Here is a 22,408-nt window from a genome sequence, read left to right as displayed (position 1 = left end):
ATTTGCATAAGAAGTTTATTCTAGGAATACATTTCAAAACAGAGCCACAATGGTGGTGTTCTCTACTAGTGGTGTGATTATAAGTGTTGCCAATTATTAGAAAACTTGTAAAGTCATTGGTGATATAAATAGGTATAATTAGGTATAAATAGGTCATCAACAGAGCCCAGTGCAGCCTTAGGTTTTCGCTAGTAAATAAAAGCTGCACATACTGATTATACACACTATATATACTCACAGTGTTCCCAGTATGGTATGGTGTGCTCCCTACACCTCCAGCAATGCTAAACCCAAGCCCCTTGTCATTTCTCATGAGGCAGGTAGAGATCCTTTGGCACGGTCTACGAAGGGAGCCTTCCTCCTCCTCCTCCTCTTCTTCTGGTAAGTGGATAGCGCTGCGTCTGTCTCGGGGATTATAATCATCCTCCGGGCGCAAGGGAGTGACCGTGATGGGGTTTTCAGGCTCCACCATCCTCTCTCGCAGTACAATCATGGAGACTGAGCTACCAGAGCTGCGCAGAGCTTCCACTGCCGTGTGATGTTCAGCATTGTGCAAGTCAACACCATTCACCTACAGATAGAACATAAAATCCTGCTCATCAGCATCACTACTGGGTAACTCACTAAGTATATACAGAAACACTCACCTCTAGAAGCTTGTCTCCGACCCGCACTCCTGCACGAGCAGCTGGACCTTCTTCAGCCACACGAGATATAAAGATACCCTACAAGTATTGAAGAGTGAAGTGAGGGGACAAGACACCTAGACTTATAGGGCACTTGCTTCAGAATTTTAATGCCCTGCAGGAGATGCATGGTTATGTCCCCACCTAACTGGTCAGTCACATAACAGGAGCATAATGTGTACCCTTGATGTCCCCCTATGTCCACACCTAACTAGTTAGTCACAAAGGAAGAGCATTGTGAGTCCACAAGGGCACACACTATATCCTCACCAAAATGGTCAGTCACATAACAGGACCATGGTAAAACCATAGGGGTACACACTATATCCTCACCAAAATGGTCAGTCACATAACAGGTCCATGGTAAAACCATAGGGGTACACACTATATCCTCACCAAAATGGTCAGTCACATAACAGGACCATGGTAAGACCATAGGGGTACACACTATGATTAAACTGGTCAGTCACATAACAGGACCATGGTAAGACCATAGGGGTACACACTATGATTAAACTGGTCAGTCACATACCAGGAGCATGATAAGACCACAAGGGAACACACTATATCCTCACCAAAATGGTCAGTCACATAACAGGACCATGGTAAAACCATAGGGGTACACACTATGATTAAACTGGTCAGTCACATAACAGGACCATGGTAAGACCACAAGGGCACACACTATATCCTCACCAAAATGGTCACTCACATAACAGGACCATGGTAAGACCACAATGGTACACACTATGACCCCACTAAAACTAGGCAGTCACATAACAGAAGCATGAGAAGACCACATGGGTAGTACTATATAGTACACACTATATCCTCACCAAACTGGTCAGTCACATACCAGGAGCATAATAAGTACAAACTTATGAGTTGCTCCTCCTCTAATCACCATAAGGCACTCTATAGCAACATTCTCTGGTATGGGCAACCCAAGTGGTTTACAAGCTTGGTTACACAAACTGACAGCCCTGGATGCAGACAGCAATGCTAATAGCATCGTCCCAGGTCACCTTCATAATGTCATTTAAGGCAGATTAGTAAATAAAACCACCACACTCAGTCTCATCACACACACATTACCTCATCATCTCCCTTGTAAGGGGTGGATCCTTTGCCCCCTGCAATGCTGATTCCAAGACCACCAGTCTGCCGCAGGATAGTAAGAGTCAGCTGGAATCAGAAGGAAGTACGGGTTAGACAGAGGGGGTAAAGTAGAGAGACTCAGTAAAAAACAAGGAAGGATTCAAAGATACTAGGGATCAGACTGAAAAGAAAAATCCCTTAATGTGTCACCAACATGTACACACGCTGCAACAACTATTACTGCGCCGCACACACACGCTGCAACAGATATTACTGCGCCGCACACACACGCTGCAACAGATATTACTGCGCCGCACACACACGCTGCAACAGATATTACTGCGCCGCACACACACGCTGCAACAGATATTACTGCGCCGCACACACACGCTGCAACAACTATTACTGCGCCGCACACACACGCTGCAACAACTATTACTGCGCCGCACACACACGCTGCAACAACTATTACTGCTCCGCACACACGCTGCAACAGATATTACTGCGCCGCACACACACGCTGCAACAGATATTACTGCGCCGCACACACACGCTGCAACAGATATTACTGTGCCGCACACACGCTGCAACAGATATTACTGCGCCGCACACACGCTGCAACAGATATTACTGCGCCGCACACACACGCTGCAACAACTATTACTGCGCCGCACACACACTGCAACAGATATTACTGCGCCGCACACACACGCTGCAACAACTATTACTGCTCCGCACACACGCTGCAACAGATATTACTGCTCCGCACACACGCTGCAAACGATATTACTGCGCCGCACACACGCTGCAAACGATATTACTGCGCCGCACACACACGCTGCAACAGATATTACTGCGCCGCACACACACGCTGCAACAACTATTACTGCGCCGCACACACACGCTGCAACAGATATTACTGCTCCGCACACACGCTGCAACAGATATTACTGCGCCGCACACACACGCTGCAACAGATATTACTGCGCCACACACACACGCTGCAACAGATATTACTGCGCCGCACACACACGCTGCAACAGATATTACTGCGCCGCACACACACGCTGCAACAGATATTACTGTGCCGCACACACACGCTGCAACAGATATTACTGCGCCGCACACACACGCTGCAACAACTATTACTGCGCCGCACACACGCTACAAACGATATTACTGCGCCGCACACACACGCTGCAACAACTATTACTGCGCCGCACACACGCTACAAACGATATTACTGCGCCGCACACACGCTGCAAACGATATTACTGCGCCGCACACACACGCTGCAACAGATATTACTACGCCGCACACACACGCTGCAACAGATATTACTGCGCCGCACACACACGCTGCAACAGATATTACTGCGCCGCACACACACGCTGCAACAACCATTACTGCGCCGCACACACACGCTGCAACAACTATTACTGCGCCGCACACACACGCTGCAACAGATATTACTGCGCCGCACAGACACGCTGCAACAACTATTACTGCGCCGCACACATGCTGCAACAGATATTACTGCGCCGCACACACGCTGCAACAGATATTACTGCGCCGCACACACGCTGCAACAGATATTACTGCGCCGTACACACGCTGCAACAGATATTACTGCGCCGCACACACACGCTGCAACAGATATTACTGCGCCGCACACACGCTGCAACAGATATTACTGCGCCGCACACACACGCTGCAACAGATATTACTGCATCACACACACACAAACAGCACCAGCTACAGCTGCATCACACACAGAAACGGCACCAGCTACAGCTGCATCACACACACAACACAGCACCAGCTACAGCTGCATCACACACACAAAAAACGGCACCAGCTACAGCTGCATCACACACAGAAACGGCACCAGCTACAGCTGCATCACACACAGAAACGGCACCAGCTACAGCTGCATCACACACAGAAACGGCACCAGCTACGGATGCATCACACACACAAATGGCACCAGCAACAGCTGCATCACACACAGAAATGGCACCAGCTACAGCTGCATCACACACAAACAGCACCAGCTGCATCACACACAGAAACGGCACCAGCTACAGCTGCATCACACACAGAAACGGCACGAGCTACAGCTGCATCACACACAGAAACGGCACGAGCTACAGCTGCATCACACACAGAAACGGTACGAGCTACAGCTGCATCACACACAGAAACGGCACGAGCTACAGCTGCATCACACACAGAAACGGTACGAGCTACAGCTGCATCACACACACAAACAGCACCAGCTACAGCTGCATCACACACACACAAACAGCACCAGCTACAGCTGCATCAAACACACACACAAACAGCACCAGCTACAGCTGCATCACACACAGAAACGGCACCAGCTACAGATGCATCACACACAGAAACAGCACCAGCTACAGCTGCATCACACACAGAAACGGCACCAGCTACAGCTGCATCACACACACAAAACAGCACCAGCTACAGCTGCATCACACACACAAAACAGCACCAGCTACAGCTGCATCACACACAGAAACGGCACCAGCTACGGATGCATCACACACAGAAATGGCACCAGCTACAGCTGCATCACACACAGAAACGGCACCAGCTACAGCTGCATCACACACACAAACGGCACCAGCTACGGATGCATCACACACACAAACGGCACCAGCTACGGATGCATCAGACACACAAACGGCACCAGCTACGGATGCATCAGACACAGAAACGGCACCAGCTACAGCTGCATCACACACAGAAACGGCACCAGCTACAGCTGCATCACACACAGAAACGGCACCTGCTACAGCTGCATCACACACAGAAACGGCACCAGCTACAGCTGCATCACACACAGAAACGGCACCAGCTACAGATGCATCACACACAGAAACGGCACCAGCTACAGCTGCATCACACACAGAAACGGCACCAGCTACAGCTGCATCACACACAGAAACGGCACCAGCTACAGATGCATCACACACAGAAACGGCACCAGCTACAGCTGCATCACACACAGAAACGGCACCAGCTACAGCTGCATCACACACACAAAACAGCACCAGCTACAGCTGCATCACACACACACAAACGGCACCAGCTACGGATGCATCACACACAGAAATGGCACCAGCTACAGCTGCATCACACACAGAAACGGCACCAGCTACAGCTGCATCACACACAGAAACGGCACCAGCTACAGATGCATCAGACACACAAACGGCACCAGCTACAGCTGCATCACACACACAAACGGCACCAGCTACGGATGCATCAACACACAAACGGCACCAGCTACGGATGCATCAACACACAAACGGCACCAGCTACGGATGCATCAGACACACACGGCACCAGCTAGGAATGCATCACACACACACACACGGCACCAGCTAGGAATGCATCACACACACACAAACTGCACCAGCTAGGAATGCATCACACACACACAAACTGCACCAGCTAGGAATGCATCAAACACACACAAAATGCACCAGCTAGGAATGCATCACACACACACAAAATGCACCAGCTAGGAATGGATCACACACACAAACGGCACCAGCTAGGAATGCATCAGACACCAAAATGGCACGAGCTAGGAATGCATCACGCACAGAAATGGCACCAGCAACAGCTGCATCACACACAGAAATGGCACCAGCTACAGCTGCATCACACACAAACAGCACCAGCTGCATCACACACAGAAACGGCACCAGCTACAGCTGCATCACACACAGAAACGACACGAGCTACAGCTGCATCACACACAGAAACGGTACGAGCTACAGCTGCATCACACACAGAAACGGCACGAGCTACAGCTGCATCACACACAGAAACGGTACGAGCTACAGCTGCATCACACACACAAACAGCACCAGCTACAGCTGCATCACACACACACAAACAGCACCAGCTACAGCTGCATCAAACACACACACAAACAGCACCAGCTACAGCTGCATCACACACAGAAACGGCACCAGCTACAGATGCATCACACACAGAAACAGCACCAGCTACAGCTGCATCACACACAGAAACGGCACCAGCTACAGCTGCATCACACACACAAAACAGCACCAGCTACAGCTGCATCACACACACACAAACGGCACCAGCTACGGATGCATCACACACAGAAATGGCACCAGCTACAGCTGCATCACACACAGAAACGGCACCAGCTACAGCTGCATCACACACACAAACGGCACCAGCTACAGCTGCATCACACACACAAACGGCACCAGCTACGGATGCATCAGACACACAAACGGCACCAGCTACGGATGCATCAGACACACAAACGGCACCAGCTACGGATGCATCAGACACAGAAACGGCACCAGCTACAGCTGCATCACACACAGAAACGGCACCAGCTACAGCTGCATCACACACAGAAACGGCACCAGCTACAGCTGCATCACACACAGAAACGGCACCAGCTACAGCTGCATCACACACAGAAACGGCACCAGCTACAGCTGCATCACACACACAAAACAGCACCAGCTACGGATGCATCACACACAGAAATGGCACCAGCTACAGCTGCATCACACACAGAAACGGCACCAGCTACAGCTGCATCACACACACAAACGGCACCAGCTACAGATGCATCAGACACACAAACGGCACCAGCTACAGCTGCATCACACACACAAACGGCACCAGCTACGGATGCATCAACACACAAACGGCACCAGCAACGGATGCATCAACACACAAACGGCACCAGCTACGGATGCATCAGACACACACGGCACCAGCTAGGAATGCATCACACACACACAAACTGCACCAGCTAGGAATGCATCACACACACACAAACTGCACCAGCTAGGAATGCATCAAACACACACAAAATGCACCAGCTAGGAATGCATCACACACACACAAAATGCACCAGCTAGGAATGGATCACACACACAAACGGCACCAGCTAGGAATGCATCAGACACCAAAATGGCACGAGCTAGGAATGCATCACGCACACAAATGGCACGAGCTAGGAATGCATCACGCACACAAATGGAACCAGCTCTGAATGTATCACGCACACAAACGGCACCAGCTAGGAATGCATCACACACAAACGGCACCAGCTAGGAATGCATCACACACACACAAATGGCACCAGCTAGGAATGCATCACGCACACAAATGGAACCAGCTATGAATGCATCACACACACACACAAACGGCACCAGCTACGAATGCATCACACAAAATAAACGGCACAAGCTAGGAATGCATCACACACAAACGGCACCAGCTACGAATGCATCACACACACACAAACGGCACATGCATCCCACACACAAACGGCACCAGCTACGAATGCATCACACACAAATGGCACCAGCTACGAATGCATCACACACACAAACGGCATCAGCTACGAATGCATCACACACACAAATCGCACCAGCAATGAATGCATCACACACACAAATGGCACCAGCAATGAATGCATCACACACACAAATGGCACCAGCAATGAATGCATCACACACACACACGCAAATGGCACCAGCTACGAATGCATCACACACACACAAACGGCACCAGCTACGAATGCATCACACACACAAACAGCATCAGCTACGAATGCATCAGACACACAAATGGCACCAGCTAGGAATGCATCAGACACACAAATGGCACCAGCTAGGAATGCATCAGATACACAAATGGCACCAGCTAGGAATGCATCAAGCACACAAATGGCACCAGCTAGGAATGCATCAAGCACACAAATGGCACCAGCTAGGAATGCATCACGCACACAAACGGCACCAGCTAGGAATGCATCAGACACACAAACAGCACCAGCTAGGAATGCATCACGCACACAAATGGAACCAGCTATAAATGCATCACGCACACAAACGGCACCAGCTAGGAATGCATCAGACACAAATGGCACCAGCTAGGAATGCATCAGACACACAAATGGCACCAGCTAGGAATGCATCACACACACAAACAGCACCAGCTAGGAATGCATCACGCACACAAATGGAACCAGCTATAAATGCATCACAGATGAAAGGGAGACAAAAGGAGGCGCCACAATAGTGTGAAATCGTAGGTAAAGGGACCCCCACACACAATACAGGATCACTTACTGGATATAAAGCACTTGAGAAGTGCCACAGGTGCAGGCTGAACTATTTAAAGCTGTCCAGCGAGCTTTTCCTTCCGGTCGAACAGCCAAAGGGTTAACTTCAGATTGCCCCACACGTATTGGGATAAAAGATGAGCCAAACAATAGTGGATTCCCACTTGGGAAAGAAAATCCAGCTATATAGAAGGCTAAAAAATAGGTCAAAAGTCCGATCGACTAGGTCAAAAGTCGGATCGACTAGTAAAAGCAATATTAAAATAAGCGTGATGACAAATAGGTAAAAATATAACCAAAAAGTTTATTTAAACCTAATACACTACGCGTTTCCCGGTCACAACAACCGTTTCATCAGGTGTAAAAAACTAACAGTCATCACACTATTTGTAACATATATCGGCGTTCCAAAAATTCCATTGCGCATGCCCATTGAAGCCATGAACCAATGAGATGAAAAACCGAGCCGGCACACTTTCGGATAGGTCATAACTTGGGGGTGTGTGATACCAGCCTCCACCACGAGTGCTACCTATCACTCAAATGACGTAACCATATAGCATGGCAAGTATCCAATGGCTAACATACGCCGGCATGATGCTCACTAATATAACTACGCTAAAATGATCACATAGGGAGAGACCACAGACTTAAGATTCCCTCATGTGATCCCGACAGAGGTCTAAATGTATCTTTTATTATTAAAGTAATTAAAATAAAAAATAAAATGTAACATCCTTCTAATTCTTAAACTATATTGTATATTGTATATACAATCAATGGGGAGTAAATAAATATATATAAAAAAATATATAAAATAATAAAATAATATAATATCTTGATAATCTTCTTTACGACAATACAAAAATATATAAAATAATAACTGTTCTTACATATAGCCCTGAGGAGTATTCCTGGCCTAATGTTAAAAACTCTATGTAGAATACATCTATGCTAAAAAATATAAAGGTAACACCCCATAGTGGAGGTGGATCACCTATATAACTATATAATGTAAAAAATGTAGTGTTAGTGTATTGCCACTGAAAAAAACAAAAATATATGCTTTTACCATGCCGGCTCAGGGATCATCTGATCAGTCATGACTTAATACACAAATGAGTTAATATTCTAGAGTCTAGACAAAAATATATATTACACATATAAAATTACATAAAAAAATGGATTACTACTCTGACGTTAAAAACCCATAAATAATACACATAAAGTCTCAGATAAAATCACATAGACACCAATGCCCAATAAGACAGATAGGTGTATATAGTTACATAAATACATAAATATAAACATAATGATAAATCCCAAAAGAGACAAAGAGGAGTAAATCATGTTCACTTAATTGAAAGCTGCCATGTCGATGTTTTCATTTAGACCATGGGGCTTCAAAGTTTTTAATTTCCATATCCAATAAGTCTCTCTTTGTCGCAAGTGAATAAACCTATTTCTACCCCATTTGGGAGCAACATGTTCTATAGGAAGAATACTATATATATCACTTTCTCCCAGATGGCATTGTCCCTTGTGACGAGGAACACTATGATTCATCAATTCTTTCTTCACATTTCTCATGTGTTCCCCCCATCTTTTTTTGATGGGTCTTGAGGTTCTCCCTACATACTGAACCCCACATTTGCATTGTAGCAAATATACCACAAATGTTGAATCACACGTGAAATGTGAAGAAACACTAGAAATTTCATTGGTAACAAATGACTTAAATTCAGTAACCTGCCCCATCGTATAGCTACACAACCCACAGTTATTTTTCCCACATTTAAAAAAACCTATCTTAGTTGTTAAAAAAGAATTAGTATTAACTTTGTTTACCACCCTATTTGTGCGTTTTTTCATTAAGATCTTACTCGGTGCCAACCTATTTTTAAGGGTCTGAGCTCTTCTAAAAGTACAGATAGGAGTGTCTTCCAATATCTGTTTCAAAACTGGATCATTTTTCAAAATAAACCAATACTTCTGTAAAATATTCTTAATTAGATGATGATTATTATTATACCTAGTAATAAATTGGGGATGGTTATTAATTTTGGACTTAAATAGTAACCTTTCCTCTTCCGAGTTAAATGTTTTTCCATATTTGTCCTTTTTCTTAGAATTAAACAAATCAGATCTTACTTTATTTCTAGCCTTTTGGTAGCCTAATTCTATGAGTTTTGATGGATAATCTCTTGCAAGGAACCTCTCTTTTAATATTTGTGATTGCTCATCAAAAATAGATATCTCTGTACAATTTCTGCGTATTCTGCAGAATTGATTGAATGGAATATTTTCTTTCCATGGTCTGTAATGGTTACTTTTAAAATTCAAATAACTATTTGTATCTACAGTTTTGAAAAAAGTCTTGGTTGAAACAGACCCTTTTGAATCCCAATATAATATAAGATCCAAAAATTCAATTTGTTCCTTTGAGATGTTCGAGGTGAATGTCAAACCCATATTATTGGCATTCAAAAATTCCACAAATTCCTTTGCCTCAGACTCTGTTCCATCCCATATAAAGAGCAAATCATCAATAAAGCGGCCATAGAAGACCAGGTTCGCCCTTGCTGGGGAATTATATATATACTCCTCTTCAAAAGACCCCATAAACAAGTTCGCAAAGCTTGGGGCGAACCTGGTCCCCATGGCCGTGCCCTTTATTTGTAGAAAAAACTGCTCCTGAAACACAAAATAATTGTGCTTCAACACAAAAGAAATAGCATCCAACAGGAAAATTTTCTGTTGTTCAGGTAAATAAATGTCTCTAGATAAAAATTTGTCAATAGAGCTGATCCCTAAATCATGTGCTATATTTGAATAAAGTGCTGACACATCACATGTCATCCAAACTAAGTTTTTTATATCTAAATTGTTTAATTTAGATAGTTTATTTATTAAGTCTGGTGTGTCTTTTATATACGATGGTAAACACTTTACTTCTTTTTTTAGGAACGAGTCTATGTACTCGGATAAATTACACGTGAGATTCCCGATCCCCGATATAATCGGGCGACCAGGAGGATTATTTTTACATTTGTGGATTTTAGGGAGATGGTAATAGTATGCAAGACTGGGGGTACCTGGGTTTAAGAATTCTTTTTCTTTCTTAGTAAGGATCCCTTTATAGAACCCATCATCTATAAGTTTAACCAAACCAATCATATATTTTTTGGTAGGGTTAAAAGATAATCTTTTGTAGTACTCCGGATTGAATAAGATCCGGTTAGCTTCACCAACATAATCATCCCAGTCTTGCAATACTATTCCACCTCCCTTGTCGGCCTGTCTAATCACTAGAGACTGATCTTTTGCTAACTTTGATAGAGCTTTTATTTCATAGATGTTCAAATTTGAGGCCTTACTCTTACTACTATTTTGATTGTTAATAAATAAACTATCTAAATTAAACAATTTAGATATAAAAAACTTAGTTTGGATGACATGTGATGTGTCAGCACTTTATTCAAATATAGCACATGATTTAGGGATCAGCTCTATTGACAAATTTTTATCTAGAGACATTTATTTACCTGAACAACAGAAAATTTTCCTGTTGGATGCTATTTCTTTTGTGTTGAAGCACAATTATTTTGTGTTTCAGGAGCAGTTTTTTCTACAAATAAAGGGCACGGCCATGGGGACCAGGTTCGCCCCAAGCTTTGCGAACTTGTTTATGGGGTCTTTTGAAGAGGAGTATATATATAATTCCCCAGCAAGGGCGAACCTGGTCTTCTATGGCCGCTTTATTGATGATTTGCTCTTTATATGGGATGGAACAGAGTCTGAGGCAAAGGAATTTGTGGAATTTTTGAATGCCAATAATATGGGTTTGACATTCACCTCGAACATCTCAAAGGAACAAATTGAATTTTTGGATCTTATATTATATTGGGATTCAAAAGGGTCTGTTTCAACCAAGACTTTTTTCAAAACTGTAGATACAAATAGTTATTTGAATTTTAAAAGTAACCATTACAGACCATGGAAAGAAAATATTCCATTCAATCAATTCTGCAGAATACGCAGAAATTGTACAGAGATATCTATTTTTGATGAGCAATCACAAATATTAAAAGAGAGGTTCCTTGCAAGAGATTATCCATCAAAACTCATAGAATTAGGCTACCAAAAGGCTAGAAATAAAGTAAGATCTGATTTGTTTAATTCTAAGAAAAAGGACAAATATGGAAAAACATTTAACTCGGAAGAGGAAAGGTTACTATTTAAGTCCAAAATTAATAACCATCCCCAATTTATTACTAGGTATAATAATAATCATCATCTAATTAAGAATATTTTACAGAAGTATTGGTTTATTTTGAAAAATGATCCAGTTTTGAAACAGATATTGGAAGACACTCCTATCTGTACTTTTAGAAGAGCTCAGACCCTTAAAAATAGGTTGGCACCGAGTAAGATCTTAATGAAAAAACGCACAAATAGGGTGGTAAACAAAGTTAATACTAATTCTTTTTTAACAACTAAGATAGGTTTTTTTAAATGTGGGAAAAATAACTGTGGGTTGTGTAGCTATACGATGGGGCAGGTTACTGAATTTAAGTCATTTGTTACCAATGAAATTTTTAGTGTTTCTTCACATTTCACGTGTGATTCAACATTTGTGGTATATTTGCTACAATGCAAATGTGGGGTTCAGTATGTAGGGAGAACCTCAAGACCCATCAAAAAAAGATGGGGGGAACACATGAGAAATGTGAAGAAAGAATTGATGAATCATAGTGTTCCTCGTCACAAGGGACAATGCCATCTGGGAGAAAGTGATATATATAGTATTCTTCCTATAGAACATGTTGCTCCCAAATGGGGTAGAAATAGGTTTATTCACTTGCGACAAAGAGAGACTTATTGGATATGGAAATTAAAAACTTTGAAGCCCCATGGTCTAAATGAAAACATCGACATGGCAGCTTTCAATTAAGTGAACATGATTTACTCCTCTTTGTCTCTTTTGGGATTTATCATTATGTTTATATTTATGTATTTATGTAACTATATACACCTATCTGTCTTATTGGGCATTGGTGTCTATGTGATTTTATCTGAGACTTTATGTGTATTATTTATGGGTTTTTAACGTCAGAGTAGTAATCCATTTTTTTATGTAATTTTATATGTGTAATATATATTTTTGTCTAGACTTTAGAATATTAACTCATTTGTGTATTAAGTCATGACTGATCAGATGATCCCTGAGCCGGCATGGTAAAAGCATATATTTTTGTTTTTTTCAGTGGCAATACACTAACACTACATTTTTTACATTATATAGTTATATAGGTGATCCACCTCCACTATGGGGTGTTACCTTTATATTTTTTAGCATAGATGTATTCTACATAGAGTTTTTAACATTAGGCCAGGAATACTCCTCAGGGCTATATGTAAGAACAGTTATTATTTTATATATTTTTGTATTGTCGTAAAGAAGATTATCAAGATATTATATTATTTTATATATTTTTTATATATATTTATTTACTCCCCATTGATTGTATATACAATATACAATATAGTTTAAGAATTAGAAGGATGTTACATTTTATTTTTTATTTTAATTACTTTAATAATAAAAGATACATTTAGACCTCTTTCGGGATCACATGAGGGAATCTTAAGTCTGTGGTCTCTCCCTATGTGATCAGTTTAGCGTAGTTATATTAGTGAGCATTATGCCGGCGTATGTTAGCCATTGGATACTTGCCGTGCTATATGGTTACGTCATTTGAGTGATAGGTAACACTCGTGGTGGAGGCTGGTATCACACACCCCCAAGTTATGACCTATCCGAAAGTGTGCCGGCTCGGTTTTTCATCTCATTGGTTCATGGCTTCAATGGGCATGCGCAATGGAATTTTTGGAACGCCGATATATGTTACAAATAGTGTGATGACTGTTAGCTTTTTACACCTGATGAAACGGTTGTTGTGACCGGGAAACGCGTAGTGTATTAGGTTTAAATAAACTTTTTGGTTATATTTTTACCTATTTGTCATCACGCTTATTTTAATATTGCTTTTACTAGTCGATCCGACTTTTGACCTAGTCGATCGGACTTTTGACCTATTTTTTAGCCTTCTATATAGCTGGATTTTCTTTCCCAAGTGGGAATCCACTATTGTTTGGCTCATCTTTTATCCCAATACGTGTGGGGCAATCTGAAGTTAACCCTTTGGCTGTTCGACCGGAAGGAAAAGCTCGCTGGACAGCTTTAAATAGTTCAGCCTGCACCTGTGGCACTTCTCAAGTGCTTTATATCCAGTAAGTGATCCTGTATTGTGTGTGGGGGTCCCTTTACCTACGATTTCACACTATTGTGGCGCCTCCTTTTGTCTCCCTTTCATCTGTAGTTTGCCGCTGGTGCCATCAGCCTTGGAAGGAGTTTCAGCTGCCGCATATCCGCGAGGAGTGGATACCCGGAGAAAAATCTGTATCACTTGAACTATGTTTAAGGACTATTCGTATATACTATAGTACCCGGGTATTTGATTTCTGTATGTATTTGTTATCGCAATATTTCACCATTGTATGTCTATAATATCACTCGCAACTATTCCACGTGCATTGATAGATATGTGGTTTTAGGATTTCAATATTTGCTGCTGGAGCTACATTGTTATTGTGGTCACCACTAGAAGGACACATTACACTCTATATATATTTTTGGCACTATATATTATGGTATATTGCGTTCATATATTCATAATCTTCCACTTTTGTATAAATATATACACTTGACACTAATTTTTTGCATCATATATCCAGCATAGTTTGTGAAATTTTATTCACGCATATTACTTGTCCTTTGTTGAAGAGTATATTTAGGACACGGAGATTTATATTTTTTATATATTTTTGTATGCACTGTTTTAGAGTGCACTATTTATAGGCGCCTTCACTATATCATATCACTTATAAATGCATCACGCACACAAACGGCACCAGCTAGGAATGCATCACACACACAAACGGCATCAGCTACGAATGCATCACACACACAAATGGCACCAGCTACGAATGCATCACACACACAAATGGCACCAGCTACGAATGCATCACACACACAAACGGCAAATGCACCAATAGCTTGGTACTTTGGTGTACATATGTTACTGCACACTAGGTTTTACAAAAATTAATCTCCCAAAATCTCCTAGCAATGGTTTAATAATACAATCCCTAATCACAAGTATTTTTATTAAGGATAATAATTGGATACTTGTATATCCCACAACCTCGAACTTAATTGACTCGCAGCACTAATAACAAGTATTATTATTACCCAACTTAATGGTACTCATTTTATCGACCTCGGAAGGATGAAAGGCTGAGTTGAGTGGACCTTGCTGAGATCGAACCTGCAACCCTTGGGTTGCCACAGATCTCTGTAAAAGTGCATTAGCATGATGAGCTATCTGTCCGGCCTAAGAATTACAATCCCTAATTACAAGTATTTTTTTTAAGAATACAATCCCTAATCACGTGTATTTTTATTAAGAATACAATCCCTAATCACGTGTATTTTTATTAAGAATACAATCCCTAATCACGTGTATTTTTACTAAGACTACAATCCCTAATCACGTGTATTTTTATTAAGAATACAATCCCTAATCACGTGTATTTTTATTAAGACTACAATCCCTAATCACGTGTATTTTTATTAAGACTACAATCCCTAATCACGTGTATTTTTATTAAGACTACAATCCCTAATCACGTGTATTTTTACTAAGACTACAATCCCTAATCATGTGTATTTTTTATTAAGACTACAATCCCTAATCACGTGTATTTTTATTAAGACTACAATCCCTAATCACGTGTATTTTTATTAAGACTACAATCCCTAATCACGTGTATTTTTATTAAGACTACAATCCTAATCACGTGTATTTTTACTAAGACTACAATCCCTAATCACGTGTATTTTTATTAAGACTACAATCCCTAATCACGTGTATTTTTTATTAAGACTACAATCCCTAATCACGTGTATTTTTATTAAGACTACAATCCCTAATCACGTGTATTTTTATTAAGACTACAATCCCTAATCATGTGTATTTTTATTAAGAATACAATCCCTAATCAGGTGTATTTTTATTAAGAATACAATCCCTAAACACGTGTATTTTTATTAAGAATACAATCCCTAATCACAAGTATTTTTATTAAGAATACAATCCCTAATCACGTGTATTTTTATTAAGAATACAATCCCTAATCAGGTGTATTTTATTAAGAATACAATCCCTAATCACAAGTATTTTTATTAAGAATACAATCCCTAATCACGTGTATTTTATTAAGAATACAATCCCTAATCACGTGTATTTTATTAAGAATACAATCCCTAATCACGTGTATTTTATTAAGAATACAATCCCTAATCACAAGTATTTTTATTAAGAATACAATCCCTAATCACGTGTATTTTTATTAAGACTACAATCCCTAATCACGTGTATTTTTATTAAGACTATAATCCCTAATCACGTGTATTTTTATTAAGACTACAATCCCTAATCACGTGTATTTTTTATTAAGACTACAATCCCTAATCACGTGTATTTTTATTAAGAATACAATCCCTAATCACGTGTATTTTTATTAAGAATACAATCCCTAATCACGTGTATTTTTATTAAGAATACAATCCCTAATCACGTGTATTTTTATTAAGAATTACAATCCCTAATCACGTGTATTTTTATTAAGAATTACAATCCCTAATCACGTGTATTTTTATTAAGAATACAATCCCTAAACACGTGTATTTTTATTAAGACTACAATCCCTAATCACGTGTATTTTTATTAAGAATACAATCCCTAATCACATGTATTTTTATTAAGACTACAATCCCTAATCACGTGTATTTTTTATTAAGAATACAATCCCTAAACACGTGTATTTTTATTAAGACTACAATCCCTAATCACAAGTATTTTATTAAGAATACAATCCCTAATCACGTGTATTTTTATTAAGAATACAATCCCTAATCACGTGTATTTTTATTAAGACTACAATCCCTAATCACGTGTATTTTTTATTAAGAATACAATCCCTAAACACGTGTATTTTTATTAAGAATACAATCCCTAATCACGTGTATTTTTATTAAGACTACAATCCCTAATCACGTGTATTTTTATTAAGAATACAATCCCTAATCACGTGTATTTTTATTAAGACTACAATCCCTAATCAAGTGTATTTTTATTAAGAATACAATCCCTAATCACGTGTATTTTTATTAAGAATACAATCCCTAATCACGTGTATTTTTATTAAGAATACAATCCCTAAACACGTGTATTTTTATTAAGAATACAATCCCTAATCACGTGTATTTTTATTAAGAATACAATCCCTAATCACGTGTATTTTTATTAAGAATACAATCCCTAATCACGTGTATTTTTATTAAGAATTACAATCCCTAATCACGTGTATTTTTATTAAGAATTACAATCCCTAATCACGTGTATTTTTATTAAGAATTACAATCCCTAATCACGTGTATTTTTATTAAGAATTACAATCCCTAATCACGTGTATTTTTATTAAGAATACAATCCCTAAACACGTGTATTTTTATTAAGAATACAATCCCTAATCACGTGTATTTTTATTAAGAATACAATCCCTAATCACATGTATTTTTATTAAGACTACAATCCCTAATCACGTGTATTTTTATTAAGAATACAATCCCTAATCACGTGTATTTTTATTAAGACTACAATCCCTAATCACGTGTATTTTTTATTAAGAATACAATCCCTAAACACGTGTATTTTTATTAAGAATACAATCCCTAAACACGTGTATTTTTATTAAGAATACAATCCCTAATCACGTGTATTTTTATTAAGAATACAATCCCTAATCACGTGTATTTTTATTAAGAATACAATCCCTAATCATGTGTATTTTTATTAAGAATACAATCCCTGACGACGTGTATTTTTATTAAGAATACAATCCCTAATCACATGAATTTTATTAAGAATACAATCCCTAATCACGTGTATTTTTATTAAGACTACAATCCCTAATCACGTGTATTTTTATTAAGACTACAATCCCTAATCACGAGTATTTTTATTAAGACTACAATCCCTAATCACAAGTATTTTTATTAAGAATACAATCCCTAATCACGTGTATTTTATTAAGAATACAATCCCTAATCACGAGTATTTTTATTAAGAATACAATCCCTAATCACGTGTATTTTATTAAGAATACAATCCCTAATCACGTGTATTTTTATTAAGAATACAATCCCTAATCACGTGTATTTTTATTAAGAATACAATCCCTAATCACAAGTATTTTTATTAAGAATACAATCCCTAATCACGTGTATTTTTATTAAGAATACAATCCCTAATCACAAGTATTTTTATTAAGAATACAATCCCTAATCACAAGTATTTTTCTTTCCATAAGGCAGGGAGAGTCCACAACTTCATTCCTTACTGTTGGGAAATACAACACCTGGCCACCAGAGGGAGGCAAAGACACCCCAGCCAAAGGCTTAAAGGGACATTATACACTCATTTTTTCTTTGCATAAATGTTTTGTAGATGATCTATTTATAAAGCCCATAAAGTTTTTTGTTTTTTTTAAATGTATAGTTTTGCATATTTTTAAAGAACATTGCTCTGATTTTCAGACTCCTAACCAAGCCCCAAAGTTTTATTTGAATACCGTCAGCTACCTTCTCCAGCTTGCTCCTGTTTGTGTAAAGGGTCTTTTCATATGCAAAAGAAGGGGGGGGGGGAGTGTCTTATTTCCCACAAGCAGTGGGCTTTCCAACTGCCTTTTCAACAGAGCTAAACTGAAAGCTTCTAAGTAAGTTTTTAAACCATTTTATACTGGATTTTTATATCAGTATCTGTGCATCTTATTCTTTATAGTAGTGTTTATTACATGCAGTTATATGAAAATGAGTGTATACTGTCCCTTTAAATATCCCTCCCACTTCCCCTATCCTCCCAGTCATTCTTTGCCTTTCATCACTAGAGGAGGTGGCAGAGAAGTGTCAGAAGATTCGGATACTCCTGTAATGGGTATGTTCCCTTTAAGAGAGGACTGGAGTTTTAAGTAATCATATAAACCTCTCAGTGAGAGTATTGATGAAAGTTAGAGTCTGGAGATGCAGGGAAAGTTTTTCTGCTAAACCATCCAGGCTGTTAGCTAACAACTCCTGAGCAATCAGTGTTGACGAGTTTCACTGCTTGTTTTTAATCACTCAGGTCCCTGTCAGTGTCGCTGCAAGGCTGTCAAACTTGAAAGGCTGTACCTGCTCCACAGCATAGATCCTAGAGGGTAAGTCCACTTTATTGTTATAGCAGGGACTCCTGTATAGGGTCACAGTGTGACGACTCTATACTTCAATAGGATCAAGGCTTAATATCTCCTTTAGGCAGATTATTGGGAACAGTTATGGGGATTTTTATGTTCTGCATTAGGTTTGGGCTCATAAGACTGTGTGCTTTTGGCTTGGGAACAGACAGGTTTCACATTTGTTTTTGAGTGTTGCGCAGCTCATATTAGCTTAACATTTTTTTGCATAGCAGGGGTCCTGTCTTGCGCACATGTGACCGGGTGCGTCCTCTTTCACTTCCTTGCGATCCTGCTGCAGACAGCACTCCAGAGGAGAGCGTTTCACTGATCATTTGTCTGGGTCTAGGAGGTGGTGAGTGCCCCAGCCATTAGGATTGTAAAGGTGCCTGTTTATTTTTAAAACGCTTGTTTTTCGTAATGTTATTTTATTCCATCTGTGGAATTACATACCAAAGCTAAGCAGGACTATGATACTACGTTAGAGGTACCACTCCTTCTGTATTGAATAATAATACCTGTTTATATTGTGAGGAGGCTGTGGTTTCCACGCCTGCTCAATTTTGTTCCAATTGCCTAAGCACTGTTTTAAAGTCTAAGAAGGGAGCTAAGTCTGCCAATACCCATAGCGCAATTAGTCCCTCTGAGCCATTAACCTCTAAGGATTCTATGACCCAAGACATTTCTGCCCTGTCTACTCAAACCGCTTCACATGCAGTTCCCCGCGGCACAGCTACTTCTCCATCTGGAGGGGGCCTTTTTCCTGCTGACTTTACCGTGCAGCTACAATCTGCGGTGTCTGCGGCCCTGAGTGCCCTACCTATCTCTGGAAACGCAAGAAAAAGGTTAAACATAGTTCTCCCGACTTAGAGTCATTTAAATTCCTATTGTAACTAGCCTGTATGTCTCAGCTATCCAAGAATGAGTTAACCTCTGTTGTGTCAGAGGGTGAACTTTCTGAGTCGGAGACGTCTGTCACTAAGTCTCCTCCGGCAGAGGAACCCTCCTTTAGATTCAAAATTGAACATTTGCGTTTTTTACTAAAGTAGGTCCTGTCTACGCTAGAGGTTCCAGAGGCTAAGCTACCTGAGGAACCTAAGATCCCCAAGTTAGACAGGGTCTACGAAGACAGGAAGGTCCCACAGACTTTGCCTGTACCAGTTTGTATGGCGAACATTATTAGTAACGAATGGGAAATAATCAGAACTTTCTTTTCTTCCTCGGCAACTTTTAAGAAATTCGGTCCCTGACTCTCAAACAGAATTGTGGGATTCAATACCTAAGGTGGATGGCGCCATTTCGACAAAGCTAAGCGTACTACTATCCCCCTTGAGGATAGTTCGTCCTTTAGAGAGCCTATAGACAAGAAGTAGGAAACTTTCCTGAGGAGAATGTTCCAACACACAGGATTTTTATTCCAACCTGCGGAAGCAGTAGCCGCGGTGGCGGGAGCAGCTACGTACTGGTGCGACTCTCTGTCTGAACTTATTGAGGTGGAATCTCCCCTCAAGGATATTCAGGAGAAAATGAAGGCATTAAGAATTGCTAACTCCTTCATCTGTGATGCGTATATGCAAATGATTCGCCTGAACCCAAAGGCTTTAGGTTTTGCGGTTCTAGCCCGCCAGGCTCTCTGGTTGAAGTCTTGGTCTGCAGATATTACTTCTAAATCCAGGTTACTTTATCTCCCCTTCAAGGCGAAGATCTTATTCAGACCAGGTCTGGACTCCATCATTCCCACAGTTAACGGAGGGAAAGGAGCCTTCCTGCCACAGGATAAGTAGAACAGACCAAAGGGACAACAGTCATCGAATTTTAGTTCCAAGGATCTCAATCCTCATCCAAGCCCGAGCAGCCCAAGAGTACTTGGAAGCCGGCTCAGTCCTGGAACAAGTCCATCAGACAAAGAAGCCCGCTGATAACAAGACGGCATGAAGGGGCGGCCCCCGATCAGGGATCGGATCGAGTAGGGGGCAGATTGTCACTTTTCTCAGATGCTTGGTTTCAGGATGTTCAGGACCCTTGGGTTCTGGAGGTCGGATCTAAGGGATACCGGATAGGATTCAAGTCCCATCCGCCCAGGGGCTGATTCCTTCTCTCCAGACTATCTTTAAGAGCAGAGAAGAGGACTTTTTAGGTTGTGTATGGGACTTAGTCTCTTTAGGAGTAGTTGTCCCGGTTCTATTCAAATATCTTTGTGGTTTTCAAGAAGGAGGGATCTTTTAGTCCAATTCTGGACTTGAAGTGCCTAAACAAATTTCTAAGCGTCCCATCCTTCAAGATGGAGACCATAAGATCAATCCTTCCTCTGCTTCAGGAAGAGCAGTTTATGAATACCATAAACCTGAAGGATGCATACCTTCACGTTCCAATACACAGGGAACATTTTTAATTCCTGAGGTTTGCATTTCTGGACCAGCACTTTCAGTTCATAGCACTTCAGTTTGGCTTAGCTACTGCTCCAAGAATATTTACAAAGGTTCTGGGAGCTCTCCTAGCGGTTGCCAGAACACAAGATATCACTAGCACCTTACCTGGACGATATCTTGGTACAGGCACCATCTTTTCGTCTAGCAAGGGAGCACTCGGAATTCCTTCTAAGTCTTCTTCGGTCACATGGATGGAAGATAAACTTGGAAAAGTTCTCTTACTCCACATACCAGGGTGAATTTCCTAGGTAAAGTTATAGACTCGGTATCCATGAAGATCTTTCTAATGAATCAGAGACGTTGCAGGCTAACATCAGCTTGCCTTGTGCTCCAGGCATCCCTAAGTCCTTCAGTGGCCCAGTGTATGGAGTTGATGTGCCTCATGGTATCTTGTATGGACATCATTCCCTTTGCCAGATTCCAGATCCTGGAATGGGCAGAGACCCACAACTGTATACTGTCAGCGATCCACATTCCTGGGTGTGGACAACTGGGCAGCAAACTTCCTCAGACTCAAATATCTATTTCCTCCATTATCTCTTCTCCCCCGTGTTCTGGCACGGGTCACGCAAGAGCATGCACCAGTGATTCTAATTGCTCCATCCTGGCCGCAAAGGACTTGGTTCGCGGATCTGGTGGGGATG

General features: G+C 40.9%; 1 protein-coding gene across 1 annotated transcript in view; it reads right to left on the bottom strand.

Moving 5' to 3' along the window:
- The window catches only part of SCRIB (scribble planar cell polarity protein), a 746,390-nt gene that overhangs the window by 484,079 nt on the left and 239,903 nt on the right, over nucleotides 1-22,408 (bottom strand). The window contains exons 18-20 of the mRNA XM_053715486.1: nucleotides 1,782-1,871; nucleotides 648-725; nucleotides 239-571 (exon numbers count right to left, since the gene is read on the bottom strand). Coding sequence (XP_053571461.1) covers nucleotides 239-571; nucleotides 648-725; nucleotides 1,782-1,871 — 501 coding nt within the window. The remainder of the gene's footprint in view (nucleotides 1-238; nucleotides 572-647; nucleotides 726-1,781; nucleotides 1,872-22,408) is intronic.

This window comes from Bombina bombina, chromosome 5, assembly GCF_027579735.1.
Source record: "Bombina bombina isolate aBomBom1 chromosome 5, aBomBom1.pri, whole genome shotgun sequence".
Lineage (NCBI taxonomy): Eukaryota > Metazoa > Chordata > Amphibia > Anura > Bombinatoridae > Bombina > Bombina bombina.
Note: the sequence above shows the minus strand (reverse complement) of the source record. Positions and strands in the feature narration are given on the sequence as shown.